Source organism: Dendropsophus ebraccatus, chromosome 10 (assembly GCF_027789765.1).
Source record: "Dendropsophus ebraccatus isolate aDenEbr1 chromosome 10, aDenEbr1.pat, whole genome shotgun sequence".
Taxonomy (NCBI): domain Eukaryota; kingdom Metazoa; phylum Chordata; class Amphibia; order Anura; family Hylidae; genus Dendropsophus; species Dendropsophus ebraccatus.
Genome location: NC_091463.1, coordinates 10,365,482 through 10,390,430, shown reverse-complemented (window position 1 = coordinate 10,390,430; position 24,949 = coordinate 10,365,482). Strand labels below are relative to the sequence as shown.

Here is a 24,949-nt window from a genome sequence, read left to right as displayed (position 1 = left end):
TGTGACTACAAATCCAGGCCTCCTTTGGTTAATAAGTGTGATTTCCATTGATTATTTTTGTGCGATTTTGTTGTCAGCACATTCAAGTTTGTACAGAAGTATTCAATGAAAAGATTTCAATTATTTAGATCTAGGATGTTTTATTTGAGTGTTCCCTTTATTTATTTTTCTTAAACAGAGTATATTGTTAGTGATGCCCATGCAGTCCTTGTCTTTAGTGTAAAATAATAAAGTATATACATACCTGTCCATGCTCCCTGGGTCTTCTGCCCGCTCCCTGGTATCACTGGCCGCTGCACTGTTACATCTCGACCAGTGACTGACCAAACGCCCTGTCACTTCAGAGACTGGGCAGAAGCATCGGGTAATCAAGTATACACTTGATTTTTAGTCAGGACCAAAAGACACGATCAGCTGATTATTACATGGTCTGCGGAATTGCTCCATGTAATTGGGCCCTAAGGTCTAGGGTCATTGTTACACAGTACAAATCTGCACAGTATTACATAGAAAAGAATAAAAAATATTTCAAGACTTATGGTAAGTCAAGAATAAATCTCCATGTTTATCTTCCTGAGCCAGCCTGCATGCAAGCGACACATAAAAAGTCCCTCTGTCCTCTACTGTAGAGGACTCAACGACATGCAATCCCAGTCATAACTTCTCTCTACAAAATGTTTGCCTGTGGTGCTGGGAAAAGGATCCATGGTGATCAGCTGACGGCTCTTGTGGCTGCTTTTTAAAAAGGTTTGTTTTTTAAAACAGTGCTTCTCAATTCCAGTCCTCAGGCATCACCAACAGGTCATGTTTTGAGGATATCTCATACAAAAAACACATGTGATAATACCTGATGCCCTGAGTATAATTATATCACCTGTGAAATGCTAAGGAGATCCTTAAAACATGACCTGTTGGTGAGGCCTGAGGACTGGAAGTGAGAAGCACTGGTCTAAAAGACAGCTACTTTAAATGCAAAGTGTTAGTAAACCATGAGAAAGTGTGTGTAATGATAAGTGGGTGTGGACCCTGTGTGCCATCAAACTGCCATCAGATCTTGAGGATATTGGCTAAGTGGTCCCCTAAATTTCACCTTTCAACCCTTATACTGGAATTTGTTCACAATTACAAGTAATTGTTGCTAAATTAGGTTCTATATGTTATTGAATTATAGGTCATACTTTATTTTTCTGGCTGCATTATCATGTGTATATCAGAGTTTGGCATCTAGGTGACGCTTAGAAACAGGCAGGATGACAGCGTGCGAGCCTAGAGAGGTAAGTATACATTTATTATTTTTTATACACTTTTATCAGTCGTCGGACACACATCACTATCAAATGTAGCAATGTGTGGTTGGCGGCCGATGATTTTTAAACCTGCTGAAAGACAACGATCGGCCAATGATCGGCTCCCAGCTGATTGTTGTCTTTATTACATGGGGCGTTATCTGCCTGAATCAGGCTGATTCGGCAGATAATCGCTTTGTGTAATAAATGTTTATTATAGATGATATAACAAGAAAGGAAGCAATTCCCTCCAGATTAAAGGGGTTATTTAGGACTAGCAAAACATGGCTGCTTTCTTCCAAAAACAGTGGCACTTCTGTATTCAAATTGTGTGTGGTATTACAACTCCATTCATGTAAAAAAAAATGAGCTGCAATACCAAACTAGAACTTAGGAGAACAGTGGCGCTGTTTCTGTAAGCAGGTAGTAGAAATGAGGAAACATTTCATAAAATTTGATTAGGCCGACTCGCAAAATGTCAATTTTGAAACAAAACAGTTACAAAATAACAGCTACAATAGCGGGACTATTGTACATTATATTTGCCGGGGCCTCATCAGTGATAATACTGGAATAGGACAGAGTGTGCACAATGCTACAGGATTTCAGGAATGTCCACGTCACGACCCGGCTGATGGACTGGCCACTCAACCAGCTGGGGCAGGACGTTGCTCCAGTCGCTGATTGGCTTAGCGGACAGTCCATCAGCTGAGTTGGCTGATGATCACGACTCGGGGAAAATGATCTGCAGCTGCTCACCGTGGGCAAGGAGAGAGGGAAGTGCATACTTGAAATCCCCCCCCCCCCCCCCCCCCCCGCAGGATGCCGGCTTTTAATCAGTGTATACTTTTCTTTACTTTTTTTTTTTTTTTGCTAAATCACATTTTTCGCAAAGTTTGGAATAATACTGGTTCGGATGACTTGGTTTGGTTATGTCTATAAGGCATCAAACAAAAAAGTGCAAACCTATGCATGTGAACAGTGAACTAAACCAGACCAGAAAAAAGAAACATGCATATAACCAGGTTGCACATAAAAAAATGGGGTGTATAGGGATTAAGTACCAGGGTGTTCTATCCCCATACACCCCATATTTTCTTGCCACATGTTGTAGGATCTGGTTAATTTGTGTGTTTGACTACAGGTCTCACAGATACAGCATTGCAGTACCTGCCATGGCTTTCCAAACGTTGTGGTCACTGTTAGCATTAACAGCATTAACAGCATTATTCATTCATCACTTTTTTTTTTGCTTTTACTAAAGACCAAAAAGCCCTATTGTTAGAGCCTAGACAGTTTTTTGCGTATGTGAGACAACTAGTGGCCACATTTATAGCATTGTATTTTATATAGAAAACAGGCAAACAAAATTAGGAAAATTGCAAAGATGTATTATATCATCTCCCTTGCTGGCTGAAACATCGCTGCTGAACACAAAGGAAATAAACGGCAGTTCTGGGGGGGTTGGGGATGGTGTTAGCTTTTTTACTGGTTCTCCTGGAGTTCTACAATGTTTTTATGTTTTACATGTGAATCCTGTACATGGTATAAGGAGACAATTTCTGAAGGTATTTGGAGAATTCACTCTTATTCACAGGATTTCATCAATCTTGCCCCATTATGCAGCCATCTAAAGTCTTGTCCCTTCAATTGCTGTCTCCTCCATGCTGTCCCTGCACAGATCTGGTCTATAACATGGCAGTGTGTCGAGGGGCAGGTGACCTTTACATTACTCTGCCGCAACTATAGAATTACACTGCACGCTACATATAGATAAGAAATAGAAAAATAGAAATAAAGGATAGATGGAAAATACATAGGATATACAATAGATAGGAGATAGATAGATAGGAGATAGATAGATAGATAGATAGATAGATAGATAGATAGATAGATAGATAGATAGATAGATAGGAGATAGATAGATAGGAAATAGATAGATAGATAGATAGATAGATAGATAGATAGATAGATAGGAGATAGATAGATAGATAGATAGATAGATAGATAGATAGATAGAAGATAGATAGATAGATAGATAGATAGATAGAAGATAGATAGATAGAAGATAGATAGATAGATAGATAGATAGATAGATAGATAGATAGATAGATAGATAGAAGATGTGTATCTCAAGACTTGATGGAGTTAAAACGTCACATATTTTGGCTCTATGACTAAAGACCACTGTTTAAATTAATCTATTTTGGAGTGTTGTGATGATTCCTGTTTGATACTGAGAGAAAGGTACTTTGAATCAACTCCTTAACCTGCTGGCACCCAGCTCACTGATAAAGTGAAGCAAAAAGGACTGTGGTTTATTCCATAAAATGTCAAACAGGGTGCCTAGATAGATAAATAGATAGGAGATAGATAGATAGATAGATAGATAGATAGATAGATAGGAGATAGATAGATAGGAGATAGATAGATAGATAGATAGATAGATAGATAGATAGATAGGAGATAGATAGATAGATAGGAGATAGATAGATAGATAGATAGATAGATAGGAGATAGATAGATAGATAGATAGATAGATAGATAGATAGATAGATAGATAGGAGATAGATAGATAGATAGATAGATAGATAGATAGATAGATAGGAGATAGGAGATAGATAGGAGATAGATAGATAGGAGATAGATAGATAGATAGATAGATAGATAGATAGATAGATAGATAGATAGATAGATAGGAGATAGATAGATAGATAGGAGATAGATAGGAGATAGATAGATAGATAGATAGGAGATAGATAGATAGATAGATAGATAGATAGATAGATAGATAGGAGATAGATAGATAGATAGATAGATAGATAGATAGATAGATAGATAGATAGGAGATAGATAGATAGATAGGAGATAGATAGAAGATAGATAGATAGGTAGATAGATAGATAGATAGATAGATAGATAGATAGATAGATAGATAGAAGATAGATAGATAGATAGATAGATACTATTTCCTGAGCCCAGACACATTTTTCACAGGAAAAAAAAATAACAGCTGTGGTATGTGTAATATTCCATATGCTTCTAGCTGAGTGATTAGGTTAATTAGGACCCGTCTCCCACCATAGATAACTGTGACAGATACATCAGTGCCCCTAATTGTTCAGTTATTTTTACTGAAAGTGTTGGGTTTCTATGTACGCTTATGGGGATGGAGTGATTCCTTACCAGGAGATAAGTAATGCTGAGTGAGCAGAAAGTCTTCTATATAAACCCTCCAGCCCTCTACTTACTAGTCACCACTGGGTAAGTTCTGGCTTCTGTGCTCACTGACTGGAATACAGGCTGCTCTTCAATCACTTCTATAACTTGTCCTTATTTCCATTTCCTCAAAGGGGTACAGAAGATCTTTTTCATCAAGAACATCATTAACAGGTTAGTATATGAACTAAACAGCAAAATAACATATAATGATGTAATGCGATACATAGATACTCTATTATGTATATCTTCATGAAGTCAAAATTAACTAACTGCACACAATACAAAATTTCAACATTGACTTAAAGGGGTACTCTGGTGAAATTTTTCTCCTTTCAAATAAAGTTGTGTAAGAAAGTTATATAGATTTGTAATTTACTTCTATTTAAAAATCTCCAGTCTTCCAGTAATTATCAGCTGCTGTATGTTCTGCAGAAAGTGGTGTATTGTTTTCAGTCTGACAAAGTGCTCTTTGCTGCCACCTCTGTCCATGTCAGGAACTGCCCAGAGCAGGAGAGGTTTTCTATGGGGATTTGCTGCTGCTCTGGACAGTTCCTGACATGGACAGAGGTGGCAGCAGAGAGCACTGTGTCAGAATGGAGAGAATACGCCACTTCCTGCAGGACACATAGCAGCTGATAAGTACTGGAAGACTAGAAATTTTTAAATAGAAGTAAAATTACAAATCTATACAACTTTCTGAAACCAGTTCATTTATAAGATGAAGATTTTCGCCGGAGTACCCTATTAACTGAAACCCACAAAGATAAATGGCGCTACACAAAAAACTCTCCCTCACTCGTCAAAAAAAAGGTTGTGCAGTATATCTGTAAATACAGAATACAATACATTATTCCTTATAGAATAACACCTACAATAAATGCATGACTGTAATTCTGGCAGCATTGTATAGAAATTGGCCACTGCATGCAGGCATGGATTCAATCACATGGGCCTCTCACTCTGCATACAGACTTATCAAAACTTAAGATACAGAAAAATATTTTTAAAAATTGAACAAGAGAATATATATTTTAAACAGTATATGTCTATCTTTTATACAGAACACCTCAGCCATGGGGGATGGTGAAATGGCCGTTTTCGGGCCCGCAGCGCCTTTCCTGCGGAAATCAGAAAAAGAAAGATTGGAGGCTCAGAACAAACCATTTGATGCCAAGAACACTTGCTTTGTAGATGATCCCAAGGAGCTCTATGTAAAAGGTCTGATTACCGCCCGTGACGGCGGTAAGGTGACTGTGAAGACCGATGATGGAAAGGTAAAAAATACAATGATTCATTTATTGTATGAAAGTTTACTACTATTATAGATTATCTCCTGGTAAAAAAAAGTCAGTTAAGGAGATATGGTATTCTTACACTGGGTTTTATTAAGTTGGAAATGATGGTGTGGTGACCAAGTCTATTCCCAAGAATATCCTTTACTGTACCGAGAAACTGGCCCTCTATTGAGTTGATAGAGAACTGTATATATATATATCATAAAATATGTAACTTACTTTGAATCTTCAACTAAACTGACGTCTCTTTCTCTCCAGGAGGTAACTGTTAAAGACAGCCAGGTTTACCCGCAGAACCCTCCCAAGTTTGATAAAATTGAAGACATGGCGATGATGACCCATCTGAATGAGGCGTCTGTGCTGTATAACCTCAAAGAGCGTTACGCAGCCTGGATGATTTACGTAAGTCTTGTTTTTTCTTTAATAACTGAAAAAATAACAAAAAAATAAAAAAAAACACCAACCATGTTAGTACTGCAATTAATCAGCTAAATAATTGAGTTCTTAATTAAATAGTTTACAATATAAAGTAAAAATCATATTTAGCACAATGACTTTACCGTGTAATTCCAGACTTACTCCGGTCTTTTCTGCGTCACTGTAAACCCCTACAAGTGGCTGCCGGTGTATAACCCTGAAGTTGTTGCCGGATACAGAGGAAAGAAGCGTATGGAAGCCCCGCCACACATCTTCTCCATCTCTGATAACGCCTATCAGTTCATGTTAACAGGTCATTTTCATTTCCCTCTTTATATTTGTTCACTTTTACAACTTTTATCTACAAAGTTACTTATAGTTTCCTTCCTTTGCCAATTTCAGACCGTGAGAACCAGTCTATTCTGATCACGTAAGTATAAGATTGATAATATTCCAATCCAAATATTCTTATACTAGTTGCAATGTATGGCTATGTTCACACATAGTATTTCTGTTAGTCTTTTTTCAACCAAAATCAGAAGTGGAACAGACAGGGCAAAATTATAATGGAAAGATTTACACGGCTTCTGAGTTTTCAATCCATTCCTGGTTTTGGTTGAAAAAATACTGACCAAAAGACTGATGGAAATACTGAGTGTGAAGATAGCCTTTCACTGACATTTCTCTGTTGTAACCAGTGGAGAATCTGGTGCTGGAAAGACTGTGAACACCAAGCGTGTCATCCAGTACTTTGCAACAATTGCAGCTATTGGGGACTCAGGAAAGAAGAAGGAGCTGAGCAACAGCTTGCAGGTGAATACCTATGTTGTGTCTACAGTACTTTATACAGAAGTGTACTTGACTATACAGACTAAACCCCAAGAATTGCTGATCAGAAGATAGCCTGTAACACAACCTGGCTCACATATTCCTTTATACTATCAGGGAACACTTGAAGATCAAATCATTCAGGCTAACCCTCTGCTGGAGGCCTTTGGCAATGCCAAAACTGTGAGAAATGACAACTCCTCCCGTTTTGTAAGTATCATAAATCTTACTAGTTTTTTTCACACAATCACAATGCACAGATTCAGTTATGAACCTATGCCTAATACACCACAAAGTCTAAAGCTGAATCACAGAAATAGGTGTATACTGTATGTACAAAAACTTAACTTTTAATCATAAATACTAAAGTATACCTCACAAACAAGACCAACATACCTATGTAGCCACCTGTTTGGATGAACTACCACTACCAGCTACATCCGGTGCTTCAACTGTTTGTCACTAGTCTAATCTTTATCAGTCAGTGTCATGGGTAAATTGTCAACACCGGTTTGATTTGTCAGGGTAGGAAAGCGTTTATGAAGTAGGGATCACCTCACCCGGTTACACCCTATCCAGCAGATGTGTGTGGTCTACCCCTGCTCGGACAGGGTGAAGCAGCGCATTCCCCCTAAAAAGGGCGACCCCTACCCTGATCTTACCTTGGTACCGACCCTGTTAAGCCCTTAACAATAACACAGGTCCCTTACCCTCTGATGCGTTTCCTCCAGGTTGCCGAAATCCTTAGGGAAGTAAGATCCAATTGGGAATAGGTTACAAGAGAGCCGCTGCTGCAGTGCAGAAAGCTGTGGTGCACTCTGTGCTGTCTCGCACTAAGGTGGTGTCTGGGAGCAGTGGCTGCACCAGAGTGGTCCTAACTGTGGGGTATACTTTTTTAAGCATTTATAATTAAAAGTTAAGTTTAAAGTACATATACACCTATTTCTGTGATTTAGTTTTTTTCAATTTACCATAGTAATGTGTATTCTAATAAAAGTGCCGTATCACAATCTTTAGGGTAAATTCATCAGAATCCACTTCGGAACCACAGGAAAACTCTCATCTGCTGATATTGAGACCTGTGAGTGTTAGACTTCTTTTTTTCTTTTGGTATTTGTCTTCTTCCCATCAATGACCTGTCATATTGCTCATCCACAGATCTGCTGGAAAAGTCCAGAGTAACATTCCAGCTTTCAGCTGAAAGGAGCTACCACATCTTCTACCAGATCCTGACAAACAAGAGACCAGAACTCCTTGGTAAGTTGGTTCTTCTCTTATGTTCAATGATTAGCGAAGCAGACACTTGTGTTATAGTTGTATAATTTATGCCTGCCATCGACTAGTATCAATCACTAGATAAGAAAGTTGCTTATAATTCTTTTGCTCCCTAGAAATGCTTCTCCTTACTACAAACCCATATGACTACCCCTTTATCAGCCAAGGAGAAATTTCTGTGAAGAGTATTGATGATGAAGAGGAGCTGATGGCCACAGATGTGAGACAAATATTAGATACATTTCTTTATTCTCTTCTCATATTGTTAAGCTCTGAGCATATAATGACCTGTGTTTATATGTATTATATATGTGCAGACTGCCATTGACATCCTGGGATTCACACCAGATGAAAAGAATGGCATCTACAAGATGACCGGAGCAGTCATGCACCATGGTAACATGAAATTCAAGCAAAAGCAAAGAGAGGAGCAGGCTGAACCTGATGGAACAGAAGGTACAAAAATAATATTATATGTGGATCCTTTCGACTGTTACTTTCTGTGTATATAAACTTATATAACTGCTCTCTTAGTTGCTGATAAAATCGCATACCTGATGGGTCTGAACTCTGCCGATCTCCTGAAGGCTTTGTGCTACCCAAGAGTCAAAGTCGGCAATGAATTTGTCACCAAGGGACAAACTGTTCAACAGGTAAAGAGTGTTAGAGACCAACATAAAAAAATCCAACAATATAATGAGTGGCGGTTTTACTTAAGCAATAAATGTACCGTTTTTTAGGTTTATAATGCCATTGGTGCCCTCAGCAAGTCAGTCTTTGAGAAGCTTTTCTTGTGGATGGTCACCCGTATCAACCAACAGCTGGACACTAAGCAACCAAGACAATACTTCATCGGTGTGCTGGATATTGCTGGTTTTGAGATCTTTGATGTAAGCAAAATTATAGAGTCAATGGTGTCTTTTTTTACCCAATATACAAGTTTCCAATCTCTGATTCATGTCTTCTTCTCTAGTACAACAGTCTGGAACAGCTCTGTATTAACTTCACCAATGAGAAGCTGCAGCAGTTCTTCAACCATCACATGTTTGTCCTGGAACAAGAAGAGTACAAGAAAGAAGGGATCGATTGGGAGTTCATTGACTTTGGTATGGATCTGGCTGCTTGCATTGAGCTTATTGAGAAGGTTGGTACTAGCTTACTCAGTGTATTGCTCACAAACATAAGAAACCTAAGATTTATGACTGATAACCTGTCACTTTATGCTGGTAGCCCATGGGAATCTTCTCAATCCTGGAGGAAGAGTGCATGTTCCCCAAGGCTACTGACACATCCTTCAAGAACAAGCTCTACGACCAGCATCTTGGCAAGTGCAAGAACTTTGAGAAGCCCAAGCCTGGTAAAGGAAAGGCAGAAGCTCATTTCTCCTTAGTGCATTATGCTGGCACTGTGGATTACAACATCTCTGGCTGGCTGGACAAGAACAAGGATCCACTGAATGAGACTGTTGTTGGTCTCTTCCAGAAATCACCAGTGAAACTCCTATCCTTCCTCTACTCCAGCTATTCTGGATCTGATGGTAAGTGCATATCGAATAAAAATGTTTTTTTTACAGTGGTTGTGTATTTTATAAAGTTTTCTTCAAAGTTAAAATGTAATTTATAGCTCCCGATGCTGGAAAAGGTGGTGGAAAGAAGAAGAAAGGGTCATCCTTCCAGACTGTCTCAGCTCTCTTCAGAGTGAGTTCTTCCCATGTGTCAACAATAATACTATGCTGCTTAAATACACCAGTTATTTGTAATATCATACATGTCTCCTAAAATGTATGAAGATACCTCTGTGGAGCCAAGTAACAATGACATTTTCTAAATTCATAGGAAAATCTGAACAAGCTGATGACTAACCTGAGGAGCACTCATCCCCACTTTGTCCGTTGTCTGATTCCCAATGAGTCCAAGACACCAGGTAAATCACTGCCACTAAATGCCCCATGATTCTTTTCACACCTCACATGTTTTGTTAATAATCATACATATATGACTTCCTCTGCAGGTATCATGGAGAATCATCTGATCATCCATCAGCTAAGATGTAATGGTGTGCTGGAGGGTATCAGAATCTGCCGTAAGGGATTCCCCAGCAGAATCCTCTATGGTGACTTCAAACAGCGGTAAATATTTATAATTTTACTTATAATCATGTAGTTACCTGTCCCTTATGCAAAGGTAATACCATGTGGGCAATCTCCTTTTGTGACTGCCCAGCAATCATATGATCACCGCAAGTAATGTTTCTGTAACCTAAGTGATACCAAGGGATGCTCTTTTTGGCCAGTGAAGGCAAGTGGGACTATTGAGAAGATATGTTCAGGGGGTACAGCCCCTTTAAGTATTCTCTGGAACCCTATCTGTTACAATACCTGGAACTTAGCTCTTTTTTGCTATAACCAACAACTTTATTCATCCATTTACTCTCAGTTACAAGGTCCTCAATGCCAGTGCAATCCCCGATGGACAATTTATTGACAGCAAGAAGGCCTCAGAGAAACTCCTTGGCTCTATTGATGTGGATCATACCCAGTACAGATTCGGACACACTAAGGTAAAGAAATACATTTAGTTACAAAGATTTAATGCACCTTATATGCCCCTTGGATTGGAGATAATTAGGTTTATGTTCCTACAGGTGTTCTTCAAAGCCGGTCTCCTGGGTACTCTGGAAGAAATGAGAGACGAAAAGTTGGCACAACTCATCACTCGTACTCAGGCTTTGTGCAGAGGATTTCTAATGAGGGTTGAATTCAAGAAAATGATGGAGAGACGGTATTTATTGTTAAAACTAAGATTTCAATTTAAAATGCCTGAAAACATTGGGAAAACAATTTAGCTAATCCAACATGTTTTTTCTTATAGGGAAGCACTCTTTGTCATTCAGTACAATATCAGGTCATTCATGAATGTCAAGCACTGGCCATGGATGAAGCTGTACTTTAAGATCAAACCTCTTTTGAAGAGTGCTGAGACTGAAAAGGAGATGGCCAACATGAAGGAAGAGTTTGAGAAAACCAAGGAGGCTCTAGCAAAATCAGAAGCAAGGAGGAAAGAACTGGAAGAGAAAATGTCTGTTTTCATTCAAGAGAAGAATGACTTGATGCTACAAGTGCAATCTGTAAGATAAAACACTGGACAAGCTAATAAAAACTAAAGGACATTTTTAATGCAAGTCTTGTAATTGCTTTAATTTTACACACAGGAAGGAGAAAGCTTGGCCGATGCAGAAGAGAGATGTGAAGGTCTCATAAAGAACAAAATACAACTGGAAGCCAAGATTAAAGAAATCAACGAACGGCTGGAAGATGAGGAGGAAAGCAACGCTGAGCTGACAGCCAAGAAAAGGAAACTGGAAGATGAGTGCTCCGAGCTCAAGAAAGACATCGATGACTTGGAGCTTACTTTGGCCAAAGTCGAGAAAGAAAAGCATGCAACTGAAAACAAGGTAATATATTTACTAGACTTCCTAAGCAATGATATTTAATTACAATAAGTACAGTACAATGTCACACAATTATTGATACTCTATGCTTAGGTTAAAAACCTTACTGAAGAGATGGCTACATTGGATGAGAACATTGCCAAGATCAGCAAGGAGAAGAAAGCTCTCCAGGAGGCTCACCAGCAAACTCTGGATGACCTGCAGGCTGAGGAGGACAAAGTCAGCTCTCTGAGCAAGGCCAAAACAAAACTGGAGCAACAAGTGGATGATGTGAGTTTTCTTTCTTGCAATGTGGGAAATGTACAATAATGGATCTAATATACATGACAATAATTATGTATCTCATTAGCTGGAAGGATCCTTGGAACAAGAGAAAAAACTTCGTCTTGATCTTGAAAGAGCTAAGAGAAAGCTTGAAGGTGATCTAAAATTGTCTCAAGAAACAGTTATGGATCTTGAGAATGAGAAACAGCAAGCTGAAGAAAAACTTAAAAAGTTAGTATATCTGTACCTGTTTATCTTTAAAATGAAATGTCTTTAGAGATTAGTTTACCAACACATATTTAATCTATGAATTCAGGAAGGACTTTGAGATAAGCCAGCTACAAGCAAAGATAGAAGATGAGCAGTCCCTGGGATCTCAGCTGCAGAAAAAGATCAAGGAGCTGCAGGTATAGGAATAGGAATGTAATGGTGGGGCATTAATACAGTTCCCAAAAATCTGTCAGACTATAGATAAATAATTTATGGTTTCATTTCTAGGCTCGTATTGAAGAATTGGAAGAGGAAATTGAAGCTGAGCGTGCTGCTCGAGCCAAGGTTGAAAAACAAAGGTCTGACCTCTCAAGAGAACTTGAGGAGATCAGTGAAAGACTTGAAGAAGCCGGAGGAGCCACCTCAGCTCAGATTGAGTTGAACAAGAAACGTGAGGCAGAGTTCCAGAAGTTAAGACGTGACCTGGAAGAGGCCACCCTTCAACATGAAGCCACCTCTGCTGCCCTGCGCAAGAAACATGCCGACAGTGTTGCTGAACTTGGAGAACAGATTGATAATCTCCAGAGAGTTAAACAGAAGCTGGAGAAAGAGAAGAGCGAGCTGAAGATGGAAACTGATGACCTTGCCAGTAACTTGGAGAATGTCTCCAAATCAAAGGTAGATCGAACATTAGCGAAATAGTATTTTTTTTATGTCAACAACATAAACTGTTTTCTATGTTATGCTAATATTGTTTTATCTGTACAGGCCAACCTTGAAAAAGTGAGCCGTGTTCTAGAAGATCAGCTCAGCGAAATTAAGACAAAAGATGATGAGCAAAAGCGAATTATTAATGATCTTTCAACTCAAAGAGCACGTTTTCAGACAGAAAATGGTGCGTGTAATCCTTGACATAGGAAAAATGTACCTCGGAAAGTTCATAAATAGATTTTCTGGTTTGGTTTGCTTTGGTGTTTTTAAGAAAAGTCTCTAATGTGTCCTGTGGTTGTGCTATTGCTGTGTTATTTCATATTAGGTGAACTATCCCGTCAACTAGAGGAAAAAGAATCTCTGATTTCTCAACTGACCAGAGGAAAACAAGGATTCACACAGCAGGTGGAGGAACTCAAGAGGCAGCTGGAGGAGGAAACCAAGGTACGTAAAATAAGCATGTGCATATTTCATGTACACTAAACTGAATCTAAGTGTCTAATTTAGGTTTAAATTTATTTCAGCTTTAAGCACCAAGACTAAATTTGTATTTAGTTTTATAATGTATACAAATGTAGATTATATGAATATAAATAACTTGTATTTCACACTATAACACTGATATTTTAAGTAAAAATGAATGCATCCTTCACATCCAATAGGCCAAAAATGCTCTGGCCCATGCTCTGCAATCAGCTCGCCATGACTCTGACTTACTTCGTGAACAATATGAGGAGGAACAAGAGGCAAAGGCTGAGCTCCAAAGATCTCTGTCCAAGGCTAATGGTGAAGTTGCCCAGTGGAGAACCAAATATGAAACAGATGCCATTCAGCGCACAGAAGAACTGGAAGAGGCCAAGTATGATAATATAAGATAGTTCATATGAAAAACACAATAGGTGTGTATAAAAGGTAACACATTATCCAACTATTTACCTATAGGAAGAAGCTTGCCCAGCGTCTCCAGGATGCTGAGGAGCAGGTAGAGGCTGTAAACTCCAAATGTGCCTCCCTGGAAAAGACCAAACAGAGGCTGCAGGCTGAAGTTGAGGACCTGATGGTCGATGTTGAGAGGGCAAATAGCGCAGCAGCTGCTCTTGACAAGAAGCAGAGAAACTTTGATAAGGTAGAATTTACATATAAAGTTACCATGGAAAAGAAGCCACAGTAGTTCACTTTGGTCTACATGGAGATTATAATTAAATGGTTACCTTTCCACAGGTCCTTATTGAATGGAAACAGAAGTATGAAGAGGGTCAGGCTGAGTTGGAAGCATCTCAGAAAGAAGCCCGGAGTGTGAGCACAGAGATATTCAAGCTAAAGAATGCCTATGAGGAGGCTTTGGAACAAGTTGAGACTCTGAAACGAGAAAACAAGAACTTGCAGCGTAAGTACTTTACACTGGTGTGTATTAAATTCTATATTTTTTCTGGAAGTCTCCATCCTGTTTTACTGAAGTACTTTAGACTGAATATAAGTAATTACTATAAAATGTGGGTCTCAACTTCTGGGCCTGCACATAGGAGGAAAGCAGGGATCCCTTAAAATGTCTGGTGTGACAGACATAGGCCATCACATTCAGGGGAGAATGAATGGAGAGGCGGCTACACATGTGCGTGGCTCTCTCCCTTCACTTATAAAGGAGCAACAGAAACAACAGGATAATATAGTCATTATTGTCCCCAACACACACAATTTAGTTATAATTATTATGTATTCTTATATAAACAAACCATCAGATTCTTATTAGCTATATCTATGACAATAATGATGGAATAAACATTTGCCTGTTTTATTTTAGAGGAGATTTCAGATCTGACTGAACAGATTGGAGAATCAGGCAAGTCCATCAATGAGCTGGAGAAATCTAGAAAACAAGTGGAACAGGAGAAAGCAGATCTGCAAGCTGCACTGGAGGAAGCTGAGGTATGAAAACTTGTTAGAAAATTAAAGAGCTTTAAATATGTTCAGTAGATCAGTAAAACACTAAAAAGCTTGTTCTGTCCCTACAGGGTTCTCTGGAACACGAAGAAGCAAAGATCCTTCGTGTCCAGCTTGAGCTGAACCAGGTGAAATCCGAGGTAGACAGGAAAATTGCAGAGAAAGATGAGGAGATCGAACAATTGAAGAGAAACAGCCAGAGAGTTATTGACACCATGCAGAGCACATTAGACTCTGAGATCAGGAGCAGGAACGATGCTCTGAGGCTGAAGAAGAAGATGGAAGGAGACCTGAATGAGCTGGAGATTCAGCTGAGCCATGCCAATCGCCAAGCAGCTGAGGCACAGAAACAGCTCAGAAATGTGCAAACACAACTGAAGGTAATGCCAGAGGCTCCAAAGAGATGATGCATCATGGCGCACCTTTTGCTGTAAAAATAAATAAATAAATAAATTCTAACAATGGGAAACCAAAAATAGTTTTCTTATATTAAATCTATCTCATTGACTTTAAGGATGCCCAGCTCCAGCTTGATGATGCCCTCAGGAGCCAGGAAGATCTTAAGGAACAAGTGGCTGTTGTAGAACGCAGGAATAACCTGCAACAGGCTGAGATTGAGGAGATCCGATCTGCTCTGGAACAGACAGAAAGGTCCCGTAAGATGGCAGAGCAGGAACTTCTGGATGCAAGTGAACGCCTTCAGCTTCTTCACTCCCAGGTAAGGCCTTCTTCTAGGATGTTGTTCCTTGGTTAAATATAACAATAAAAGTGAAAAATTATAAGGCGTATACTACTACTTTCTCTTAGAACACAAGCCTTATCAACACCAAGAAGAAGTTAGAGAATGATGCCAGTCAGCTACAGAATGAAGTTGAGGAAGCAGTCCAAGAATCCAGAAATGCAGAAGAAAAGGCCAAGAAGGCAATCACTGATGTATGTATTAAGTATTCCATACATATATCTGGCAATATATTCCATATAAGAAGCACTGATTTCTGAGATTTTTTTGCTGATAGGCTGCACTTATGGCAGAAGAACTGAAGAAGGAGCAGGACACCAGCGCCCACTTAGAAAGAATGAAGAAGAACCTTGAACAGACAGTGAAAGACCTTCAGCACCGTCTGGATGAGGCAGAACAGTTGGCACTGAAAGGCGGCAAAAAACAGCTCCAGAAACTGGAATCCAGGGTAAGGCTTAGATAAGTGCCTTCAGCTTCATAAAACATAAAATGCAACATTTTTTAAAATTCTGACTGTTTCCATAGGTCCGTGAATTAGAAAATGAGCTGGAGAATGAACAGAAGCGTGGCACCGAAGCCATTAAAGGAGTCCGCAAATATGAAAGAAGAGTAAAGGAACTTACTTACCAGGTAAAGTGTTCTCTAGGTTGGATGTGATTTATTAGGCATTATTTGATTGCTTCTAACAATATAAATGCTTATACTTTGTAGACTGAGGAAGACAGGAAAAATGTCTTGAGACTTCAGGATCTGGTAGACAAGCTGCAGATGAAGGTCAAAGCTTACAAGAGACAGGCTGAGGAATCTGTAAGTTGGAAAATATCTTTGAATAAAGTGATAATCCAAGGTCCTTAGTAAATTGCAGTGCATCATATGTATTTTATTTTTGATTGTCAAATTATTTCCAGGAGGAACAGGCCAATTCCCATCTCTCCCGCTTTAGAAAGGTCCAGCATGAGTTGGAGGAAGCAGAGGAAAGAGCTGATATTGCAGAATCCCAAGTAAACAAACTCAGAGCAAAGAGCCGCGACATTAGTGGCAAGGTACAGGATAATGTATAAATTGTTACAGCAAATGTTTTTCAATTGATGATCTACAGCATTATAAAATCTTGGTCTCTTCTTGTCTTTTCAGAAAGAAAGTGAGGAATGAAGGCTTATCCACAAGAGAGGATACTAAAATTTGCAAAATGTAAATTTAGTTCTTTTCTTAGTCCCCCACCCCATAAAATCCCCCTGTATCAATAAACCATTTCTAGCTTTGACAAAGTGTTTGCTGTTCATTCATTTTCAGTTGAGTGTTACTCTACACAATTTGGACTTACACAAAAAGACAGAAACAGGCACTCTTAGTGTGATATCCTCAGGATATCTGTGTACCCCTAGGACACTTAACTGGGTTTTGCTAAGAGAGGCAGAACACTCACAACTGCATATAAGTGATCTCCTTGGGTTGAATCTTCATTATGTTTTCCTTATTTTGATCATTGTACCAAACTTGCTTAAATTTTCTAATTATTTTTTTTTTTTTACATCAAATACTTTTCCCCTATCATAAATATTTTTTTCAGCCCCAGTAAATATGCTGTTTCGTTTTATATCCTATAACTATTCTTAGTGAATCCTGTCGGGAAAAGGGGACAGGGCCTAATATAAGACCGGCGTACTTGTAGGCTGGTCTTTATAAATCCTCCCCAATAAGTGATGTACAGGGCTCAGCCTCCCCCATTCCTGTGCAATATCCTCTGCACAGGTCACAGAACATGCAAATAAACCATCAATTTAAAATGGTTCTGGGCCAATTTCTATAAAGCCCATGACGTTAAAAAGAAAGACCACAATCTCAAAGAAACAATTATTGCCACTGATGAATCTGGAAAGAGTAATGAGGTCACCTGAAAAATGTTGTGGTTCCCCATTCTACAGAGAAAAGTATTGTTAACAAATGAGCCTTCCAAACAAATTTTCCAGAACTGGGTATTTTCTTTATAATGTAATACCTAAGGGCACACATGAGCCAGGGCAATGGTTGCTTCTGTGTGCTGGTAACTTCAGGTTTTCTTTTTCAAGTGTGTAGAACCTAAAACATAAATACAATCAAAACACTTATTTTTCCCAGGTTTTTAACTGATAGAAGAAAATCTAATTTGTTTTTAAGCTGATGATTACCAAATAATGGCTACATCGAGTCTTATAAATAGAAACATAGTATTACAGGAGACTGGCTAAGTCAGTAAACATATACCTATAGGCTATAGACCTGAATCTGAATTCCAAGGTCAACAACAATGAAAGTTTTGCCGCTCTGAAGCCAAGATTATTAGGAGGTGTGTTGTGGAATAATAAAAGCAAAAATGTATATGCTTTTCAGGGGTTCAAAATAATTAAAAACACTCAGAATAGTGTAACATAGTGAAAGAAGCAATGTTGACCTTAACAATCCCTACTGCCCCCTTTTCCGATGCTTGCTAGGTTGCCCAATGGCCTCTCTACATTTTGGTCCTCTGGATATAGATACGTGACTACTACAGTCAATAACTATTTAAAAGTTATTTATTACTTGTCCCCTATCCAAAGGGGAGCGTCCTGGTATTCTCTAGCCACTGTCCAAGTCCAAGTCTAGGTTCCACATGCCAGAACAGGATGAAGGGTAAAGACCTACAGGGCACTTCAGTTGAGAAGCACAGCCACTCGCACACACACCTTTAAATCATGGACCCCGCTGCTTAGGCTAAGACAACTGTTCAAGAGCTGCTATGGGAAATTAAGGGCAAGAGCAAGTAGAAGAGATGATCTTAGACAGAGAAAGAATCTCATCAAAATGCTCTACGCCAGTAACACTGACACTCACATCGCTACCTCTGCCTTTCTGGACTCAGCTGATGGCCCATCCTGATGTTCCTCCTGTCTGCCCAAAATCCTGTCCTGGCTCCTGGTGCCAGACAGCCTACCAGTATTGCCAGTGCAGTACTTACTGTTTGCAGAGACACTGCCACCACATCGTCCATAGGACTGTACCATAGACCTGCTGCCAGGAACCACGTCCCCACATGGATGGTTTATCCACTCTCTCTCCCTGAGACCCAGCTGATGTCGGAATACATTAAAGGAAACTTGGAGGGGTGGTTTATCAGGAAGTCCTCATACCCTAATGGGGACAGATTCTTCTTCGTTCAGAAGAAGACCGGTACCCTTCGACCTTACAAACAAGGGATTGAATATGATTAAAAATGAGCAAAACGAACCTCCTGAAGCGAGATTTCTTACAAACTGTGCAAAATGTTTGGTTCACAACCGAACCAAATGTTTTGAAAAGTTTGTAACAAGTTTGTAAAGATGGTGGCCACACATGTTGCAGTACAGTACTGTGAAAAAGCAGGTGCAAGGGACTATCTATTATTAGGCCAATCGGTTGCACGCCACCCCCCTGCAACGTCACATTTCTTCCTTGAGTATATATACAAGAGCACCCCATCAGCCTGCCATTCAGCTTGTGTACTGTGAACAAAACACAGACACATACAGTATTCAGAGAGAGAAAGAGAAAAGGGAGAAAAAAGGGAGTAACAGGGAGAAAAAAAAGAGAGAGGCAAGGTTAGAGGGGTTTATTAGGTATAAGGGAGAGATAGGGAGACAAAGTAGCAGTGGAATCTGTATAGCTGGGAAATTCCCTAATCCAAAAGATCACTGGCACTACAAGTCTCAGCATATAGTTAGTGGCTTTCTAGCGACACTCTCCTCTATCACACGGTGTAGACGGTGCTCAGCTGTCAGCAAGTCCATATGATCCACATAAAAGAAATAATCTTCTTACATCTTCTTTCCATGTCTGGCAGTATAACACTTGGTATTGTACATCAATGATCCACTGCTGTTGGTTTAACCCTTAAATGACGGGGCCAATTTCAAGTTTAGCATTTTCGTTTTTTCCTCCTTGTGCTTAAAAGGCCATAGCACTTGCATTTTTTCACCTAGAAACCCATATGAGCCTTCTTTTTTTGCGCCACTAATTGTACTTGGCAATGACAGGCTGAATTTTTTCATAAAGGACACTGTGAAACCAGAAAAAAATTCAATGTGTGGTGAAATTGAAAAAAAAAAACGCATTTCTTTTATTTGGGGTTTCTTCGTTTTTACGCCGCTCGCCCTGGGGTAAAACTGACTTGTTATATATGTTCCTCAAGTCGTTACGATTACAACGATATGTAACATGTATAACTTTTATTGATGGCCTGTAAAAAATTCAAACCATTGTTAACAAATATATGTTCCTTAAAATCGCTCCATTCCCAGGCTTATAGCGCTTTTATTCTTTGGTCTATGTGTCTGTGTCAGGTGTCATTTTTTGCGCCATGATGTGTTTTTTCTATCGGTACCTTGATTGCGCATATGCAACTTTTTGATCGCTTTTTATTAAAATTTTTCTGGATTTGATGCAACCAAAAGTGCGCAATTTTGCACTTTTTTTTACGCTTACGCCATTTACCGTGCGAGATCAGGAATATGATAAATTAATATTTTGGGCGATTACGCACGCGGCGATAACAAACATGTTTATTTATTTATATTTATTTATAACATGGGAAAAGGGGGGTGATTCAAACTTTTATTAGGGGAGGGGGCTTTTTATTTATAACAACACTTTTTTTTACTTTTACACTTATAATAGAAGCCCCCCTGGGGTTAGGTTTATTCCCAATGGGGTTAGGGTTATTCCCCCTGGGGGACTTCTAGTATAAGCACTCTGATGTCTCATTGAGATCTATCCTGTATACTAATACAGGATAGATCGATGAGATAGGCACTTTGATTGCTTTCGGCTGCTGCAGCCAAAAGCGATCGAGTGCCGAGCCGGGATCAGCGCCATTACGGCGCTGAGCCCGGCAGGAGTAGGATGTGTGGATCGATCCACCCCACTAGACACCAGTGATGGCTGCATTCAAGTAATCGAATGCAGCTGTCAACTTTGACAGCTGCATCCGATTACTTTATTAGCGGACACAGCGATCGGACCGCGCCTGCTAATAGCTGCGGTCCCGGGCTACATGTTGCACCTGGGATCGTGGCGGTTCAGAGCATAAGGGTTAATTTAACCCTGTAAATCCCCTGCCAGGTTACATCTTTAGCCCTTTATTAAATCCTTTATTAAAGCAGTAACATGTTTTTGCTGTCCGTTTAATGGGGGGAAAAAAGATGAAAGAACGGATACATTTGTGTGCATCCAATTGGATCTGTTTGGATCCTGCACCACCCTGATGTCTCCAGACAGTTCTTTGTGGAGTATGATGCCTCCTCTGTTGGTGCACGAGCAATTCTTCAGCAGAAGGGGAGAATGGTGATCTGTGAATTCTTTTCTAAGCTCTTTTCCCCAGCCTAGAGTAATAGAGAATTGGTGGCTATTAAGCTCGGCCTGGAAAAGTGGTGCCAGTCGCAAAGTAAAGACATGTCCTTGCCTGGACACTCTGGAGTCTGGAAGATGCTTGACCTGGTCACCTAGCAATAATTGTGGCCTACCATGGCCAAGAATGTACAGGACTAAGTGGCAGCATATATCAGCTGTGCCCGGAACAAGGTCCAGGTCTGGAGGGCATTCTGCTCTCTGCTAAGGGTCAACTTTAACTACTATCTTGAGCTACCATCCCTAGACCAACAGGCTACATTCCCAGAAGGCTTCTGAGAAAATTTGAATGAGAGTCCCCAGTTATATGTTTCATCCCAAGTTGTCAGTGTCAGTAGTTTTCGGGTGTGGTTCTTTGGTTGTGGTGAACACCAATATCCTGATTTGCTAACCATAATTGGGCTCCAGTGCAGTCATTAATGGACAAAGATCAATGGTATTGCAAACAACTGTTTAGTGACAGCAGACCTAAAGCATGACAAAAGTTTCAAAAGAACTATCAGAATCTGCAAGGTTTTCTTACTTTTATCTTCCAAAAGAGTTTTGTTTGGGTTTTCTAGAAAGTATGCAAGATACATACAGTGATGGACACCATTATTGGCACTGCTTTTCTTAGAGAATGTTTAATATCTTCACAGATAAGGATAGGTTCACGCTGCATTTTTCAGTCCATTTAACAGATTTGTTTTTAAATGGTTACTTTTATCATACAGAAAAACGTGGTCAACCACATTTTTGTGAATGTTAAAAAAAAGTATCCATTTCAATAATTTTTGGATTTTTTTTTATAATGAAAGTCAATAGGAAACCAAATCCAAACACAGTAGCATCCATTTTTACGTTCGTTTTTATCATTAAAATGGATACTGAAAAATCGCAGTATGAACCCAGCCTTAATGGAAATGAACCAAAGTCATATCTTCAGGATGTTTTAATTAATGGTCCAAAGTAATAAAACAATAAAATATTGTTTTTCAACTTGCATGTTGTAATTTCAAAGAAGAATGAACAGCACGTGGCGCAACAAACGCTTAGTTTCACACCCTTTGGCATTAATTAAAAAAAAAACTCAAATATTTATTGTATTCTTGCACTTTTCATCTGGTATTATCTGCCATTCTTCCTTTACAGTTTGTGTAAGCTCTTTTCCCAAGGCTCTTTTTTCTCAATCGCAGATTCCAGCTCACCACAAGGATTTTTAATTGGCTTGAGGTTGGGGCTAATTTCTGGCCATTTTAAAACAGTCCATTTTTTTTTTTTTTCAACCATTCCTGTGTATTTTTGGGTGTGTGCTTTGGGTCATTGTCTTGCTGGAGGACCCGTGATCTTTGACTCAACCAAGTTTTATTACACAGTAGGACATTTTGCTCTCTTGCTAATCTCTTGCTATTTCTCAGATTTTCCGATTCCTGTACTATGGTCAAGGATACAGCAAAGCAACCCCAAGGCATTATGGATCCTCCACCATGCCCAACTGTTGGTAGGGTTTTCTTTTCCTTATAAGCTTCATCGCATCGTCTATAAACAAACTGTTGATTTGCATTGACAAAAAGCTTGTTTTTTTGTCTCATTTGTCAACAGAAAAGATTTTCCGAGACCGATTGTGGTTTGTCAAGGTACTCTATGGCAAAGATCAGTTGTTCTTTTTTATGTCTTTTCTTCAGCAATGGTTTCTTCCATGCCATCTCCCATATATTCTCCTCTTTCCTCCACGTCCAGGGAGGTTCTTGATGGTTCCATGCAGACTATTGAAACTGGAATACCAAGGTCTTTGGAGATGGCCTTATGCCCTTTGGAAGTCTTGTGTTTGCTAATAGTAGCAGTTCTGATATCCTCACACAGCTCATTTCTCATTTGTACAGGACCTAACATGTGGCTTTTTTAACCTCCTCATGACCCAGCCCAAAATGACCTAAATGACCACGCCAATTTTCATTTTTGCGTTTTAATTTTTTCCTCCTCCCCTTCTAAGAGCTCTAGCACTTTCATTTTTCTATCTACTGAGCCATGTAAGGGCTTGTTGTTTTTTTCAGGAACAAGTGTACTTTGTAATGGCCCTGTTCAATCTACCTTAACATGTATGACGGAACTCCCAACATTAGCCTCCTCAGGAGCATGCCCAGGCACTGTAGGGAGGTCTTATAGGCACATGGAGGCCACACACACTACTGAGCCTCATTTCCTTGTCCTGAGGCATTTCCACTGACATTGGCCTATAATTTGATTTTCCACTTTAATTTTAAGTACTCTAAATCCTGCATGGAATATTAATTTGGATTTACATTGATAATTTTTATGTTTTATTGTATCTTATTATGTAATTTACAAGTAAGATTTAAATAATCCTTGACATAAGTGTTACATTGCAATCACGTAAAATGTAGTCTTTGGCTCTTTCAGGAGTTCTGTACCGCGGCTTTTGTCAGAAGAGAACCACCTACCTAAAGGATGTTTATGGAGGATCCTGCTGCGATTGCCAAGTGAGAGATATCATTTAAGTGAACTACTTTCTTTTTCTTTACTGGATAGATAAGGCATAGATAGATAGCTAGATAGATAGAGAGAGAGAGAGAGAGAGAGAGAGAGAAAGAGGGAAGATAGATGCCAATATGAGATAGATATAGTGATATATGGATAGATAATAAATATAAGATAGATAGATAGATAGATAGATAGATAGATCATAGATATTAGAGATAGAGAGAGCAAGAGAGAGAGGGGGGATAGATGCTAATATGAGACAGATGATATATATATAGATAATAATAAATATAAGATAGATAGATAGATAGATAGATAGATAGATAGATATAAACCTGTAGGCTATTTATCTGAGCTCATACACTTTTCCATAGTGAAAAAGCCAGCTGCACTATCTGTAATAGACCACATGCCTCTAGAGCAATTAATAAAATCATCACCCGTCTCCCACCATAGATAACCTTGGAGGGCACATCAATGCCATCCAATTTTTCAGTTATTTTTAATAAAAGTATTGAGTTTCTATGGACAGTTATGGGGATGGAGTGATTCCTTACCAGGAGATCAGTAATGTTGAGAGAACAGAAGGTTCTCTATATAAACCCTCCAGCCATCTTCTTACCAATCATCTCTAGGTAAGTTATGACTTCTGTGCTCTCTGACTCTGGACTGGAATACAGGCTGCTGTCTATTCAATTCTCTAACTTCAGCTTATTTTGATAGGGCCAGAGCTTTACCTTCTTTCCATAGGGCCAGAGAAGATCTTTTTCATCAAGAGCATCACTGACAGGTTTGTATCCGTGTTGACAAAGCGTAAAAACACATAATAATATAATGCATGGGTAATAATATAATGCCTATCTTGTAGAAGAATTGTTATAGACGTACACAGATACACATATGTATGCCTTTAGATGTTAAACCACACAGTAACTGTACAACTAACATAGTGGGTCACATTCATTTAAAAAATAAATTTAAAAAAATGAAAACAAGATGGTGCTACATAAAGACTGCTCACCTTTTCAGCAGATACCACCTACTGCAAATCATTTTCAGAAGAAGTTTCTTCTACTGCAGCTACAAAACATAAAATACACATTTGCTATACTCAGTGATGGAGGAATCCCCCTTACTCTGTATTAGCTGTGGTATATATTACCATGAATAATGTACTCCCCATTATAAATGATTCTAAAAAATGAATGCCACCTTAGAGTCATATGACCTGTAATAAATTGCACTGGGACAGCTGTTATATGGTCAAGGAACTTCTTGATATATCCTTATAGTTTATAGTGGCAGAGACTTTATTCCATACATAATAAGATATCTAATATAAACCTAGTTTGCTAAGGCAAATAATGAACCGCAGAGCATTTAGAAGCAAAAAAAAACTTCTTAGAACATTTTCCTAAAACCCCTTACCAGCA

At 39.1% G+C, this 24,949-nt stretch overlaps 2 protein-coding genes and 1 long non-coding RNA gene across 4 annotated transcripts in view; 2 read left to right on the top strand and 1 right to left on the bottom strand.

Annotated features, from left to right (window-relative positions):
• Positions 1-2,828: 2,828 nt before the first annotated feature.
• Positions 2,829-24,589, bottom strand: LOC138766179 (uncharacterized). Of its 2 annotated transcripts, none has more exons than XR_011358696.1 (7): positions 24,538-24,589; positions 17,638-17,717; positions 10,920-10,996; positions 8,878-9,374; positions 6,023-6,230; positions 4,538-4,692; positions 2,829-3,049 (listed from the first exon to the last, which is right to left on the bottom strand). It is a non-coding gene; the product is annotated as an uncharacterized lncRNA (long non-coding RNA). The 2 variants fall into 2 exon arrangements; XR_011358697.1 differs by having other exon boundaries at positions 9,054-9,374.
• On the top strand, positions 4,638-16,867 carry LOC138766172 (myosin-4-like). The gene is made up of 40 exons (XM_069943559.1): positions 4,638-4,679; positions 5,570-5,782; positions 6,062-6,205; positions 6,377-6,533; positions 6,623-6,650; positions 6,919-7,033; positions 7,166-7,258; positions 8,066-8,129; positions 8,207-8,305; positions 8,440-8,543; positions 8,641-8,779; positions 8,858-8,976; positions 9,064-9,213; positions 9,297-9,467; positions 9,554-9,860; positions 9,947-10,020; positions 10,159-10,246; positions 10,334-10,451; positions 10,759-10,882; positions 10,967-11,103; positions 11,194-11,449; positions 11,534-11,776; positions 11,867-12,043; positions 12,123-12,268; positions 12,354-12,444; positions 12,536-12,925; positions 13,016-13,142; positions 13,284-13,402; positions 13,621-13,817; positions 13,901-14,084; positions 14,180-14,345; positions 14,760-14,884; positions 14,971-15,279; positions 15,414-15,617; positions 15,707-15,832; positions 15,916-16,086; positions 16,164-16,268; positions 16,350-16,445; positions 16,547-16,681; positions 16,773-16,867. Exons 2-40 carry the CDS (start codon positions 5,582-5,584, stop codon positions 16,788-16,790), a joined length of 5,817 nt encoding a protein of 1,938 aa, XP_069799660.1. The 5' UTR covers positions 4,638-4,679; positions 5,570-5,581; the 3' UTR covers positions 16,791-16,867.
• LOC138766171 (myosin-4-like) overlaps positions 24,156-24,949 on the top strand; it is a 15,995-nt gene continuing 15,201 nt past the window's right edge. Inside the window, exon 1 of the mRNA XM_069943558.1 lies at positions 24,156-24,306. The gene's annotated coding sequence lies outside the window, so the exon portion shown is untranslated. The remainder of the gene's footprint in view (positions 24,307-24,949) is intronic.

Excerpts from the sequence above, each read along its gene's own strand:
- LOC138766172 (XM_069943559.1), top strand. The coding sequence starts at position 5,582 with ATGGGGGATGGTGAAATGGCCGTTTTCGGGCCCGCAGCGCCTTTCCTG. Across the intron at positions 8,306-8,439 it reads CAAGAGACCAGAACTCCTTG|AAATGCTTCTCCTTACTACA; the intron begins GTAAGTTGGTTC and ends TTTGCTCCCTAG. Across the intron at positions 12,445-12,535 it reads AAAAGATCAAGGAGCTGCAG|GCTCGTATTGAAGAATTGGA; the intron begins GTATAGGAATAG and ends TTTCATTTCTAG.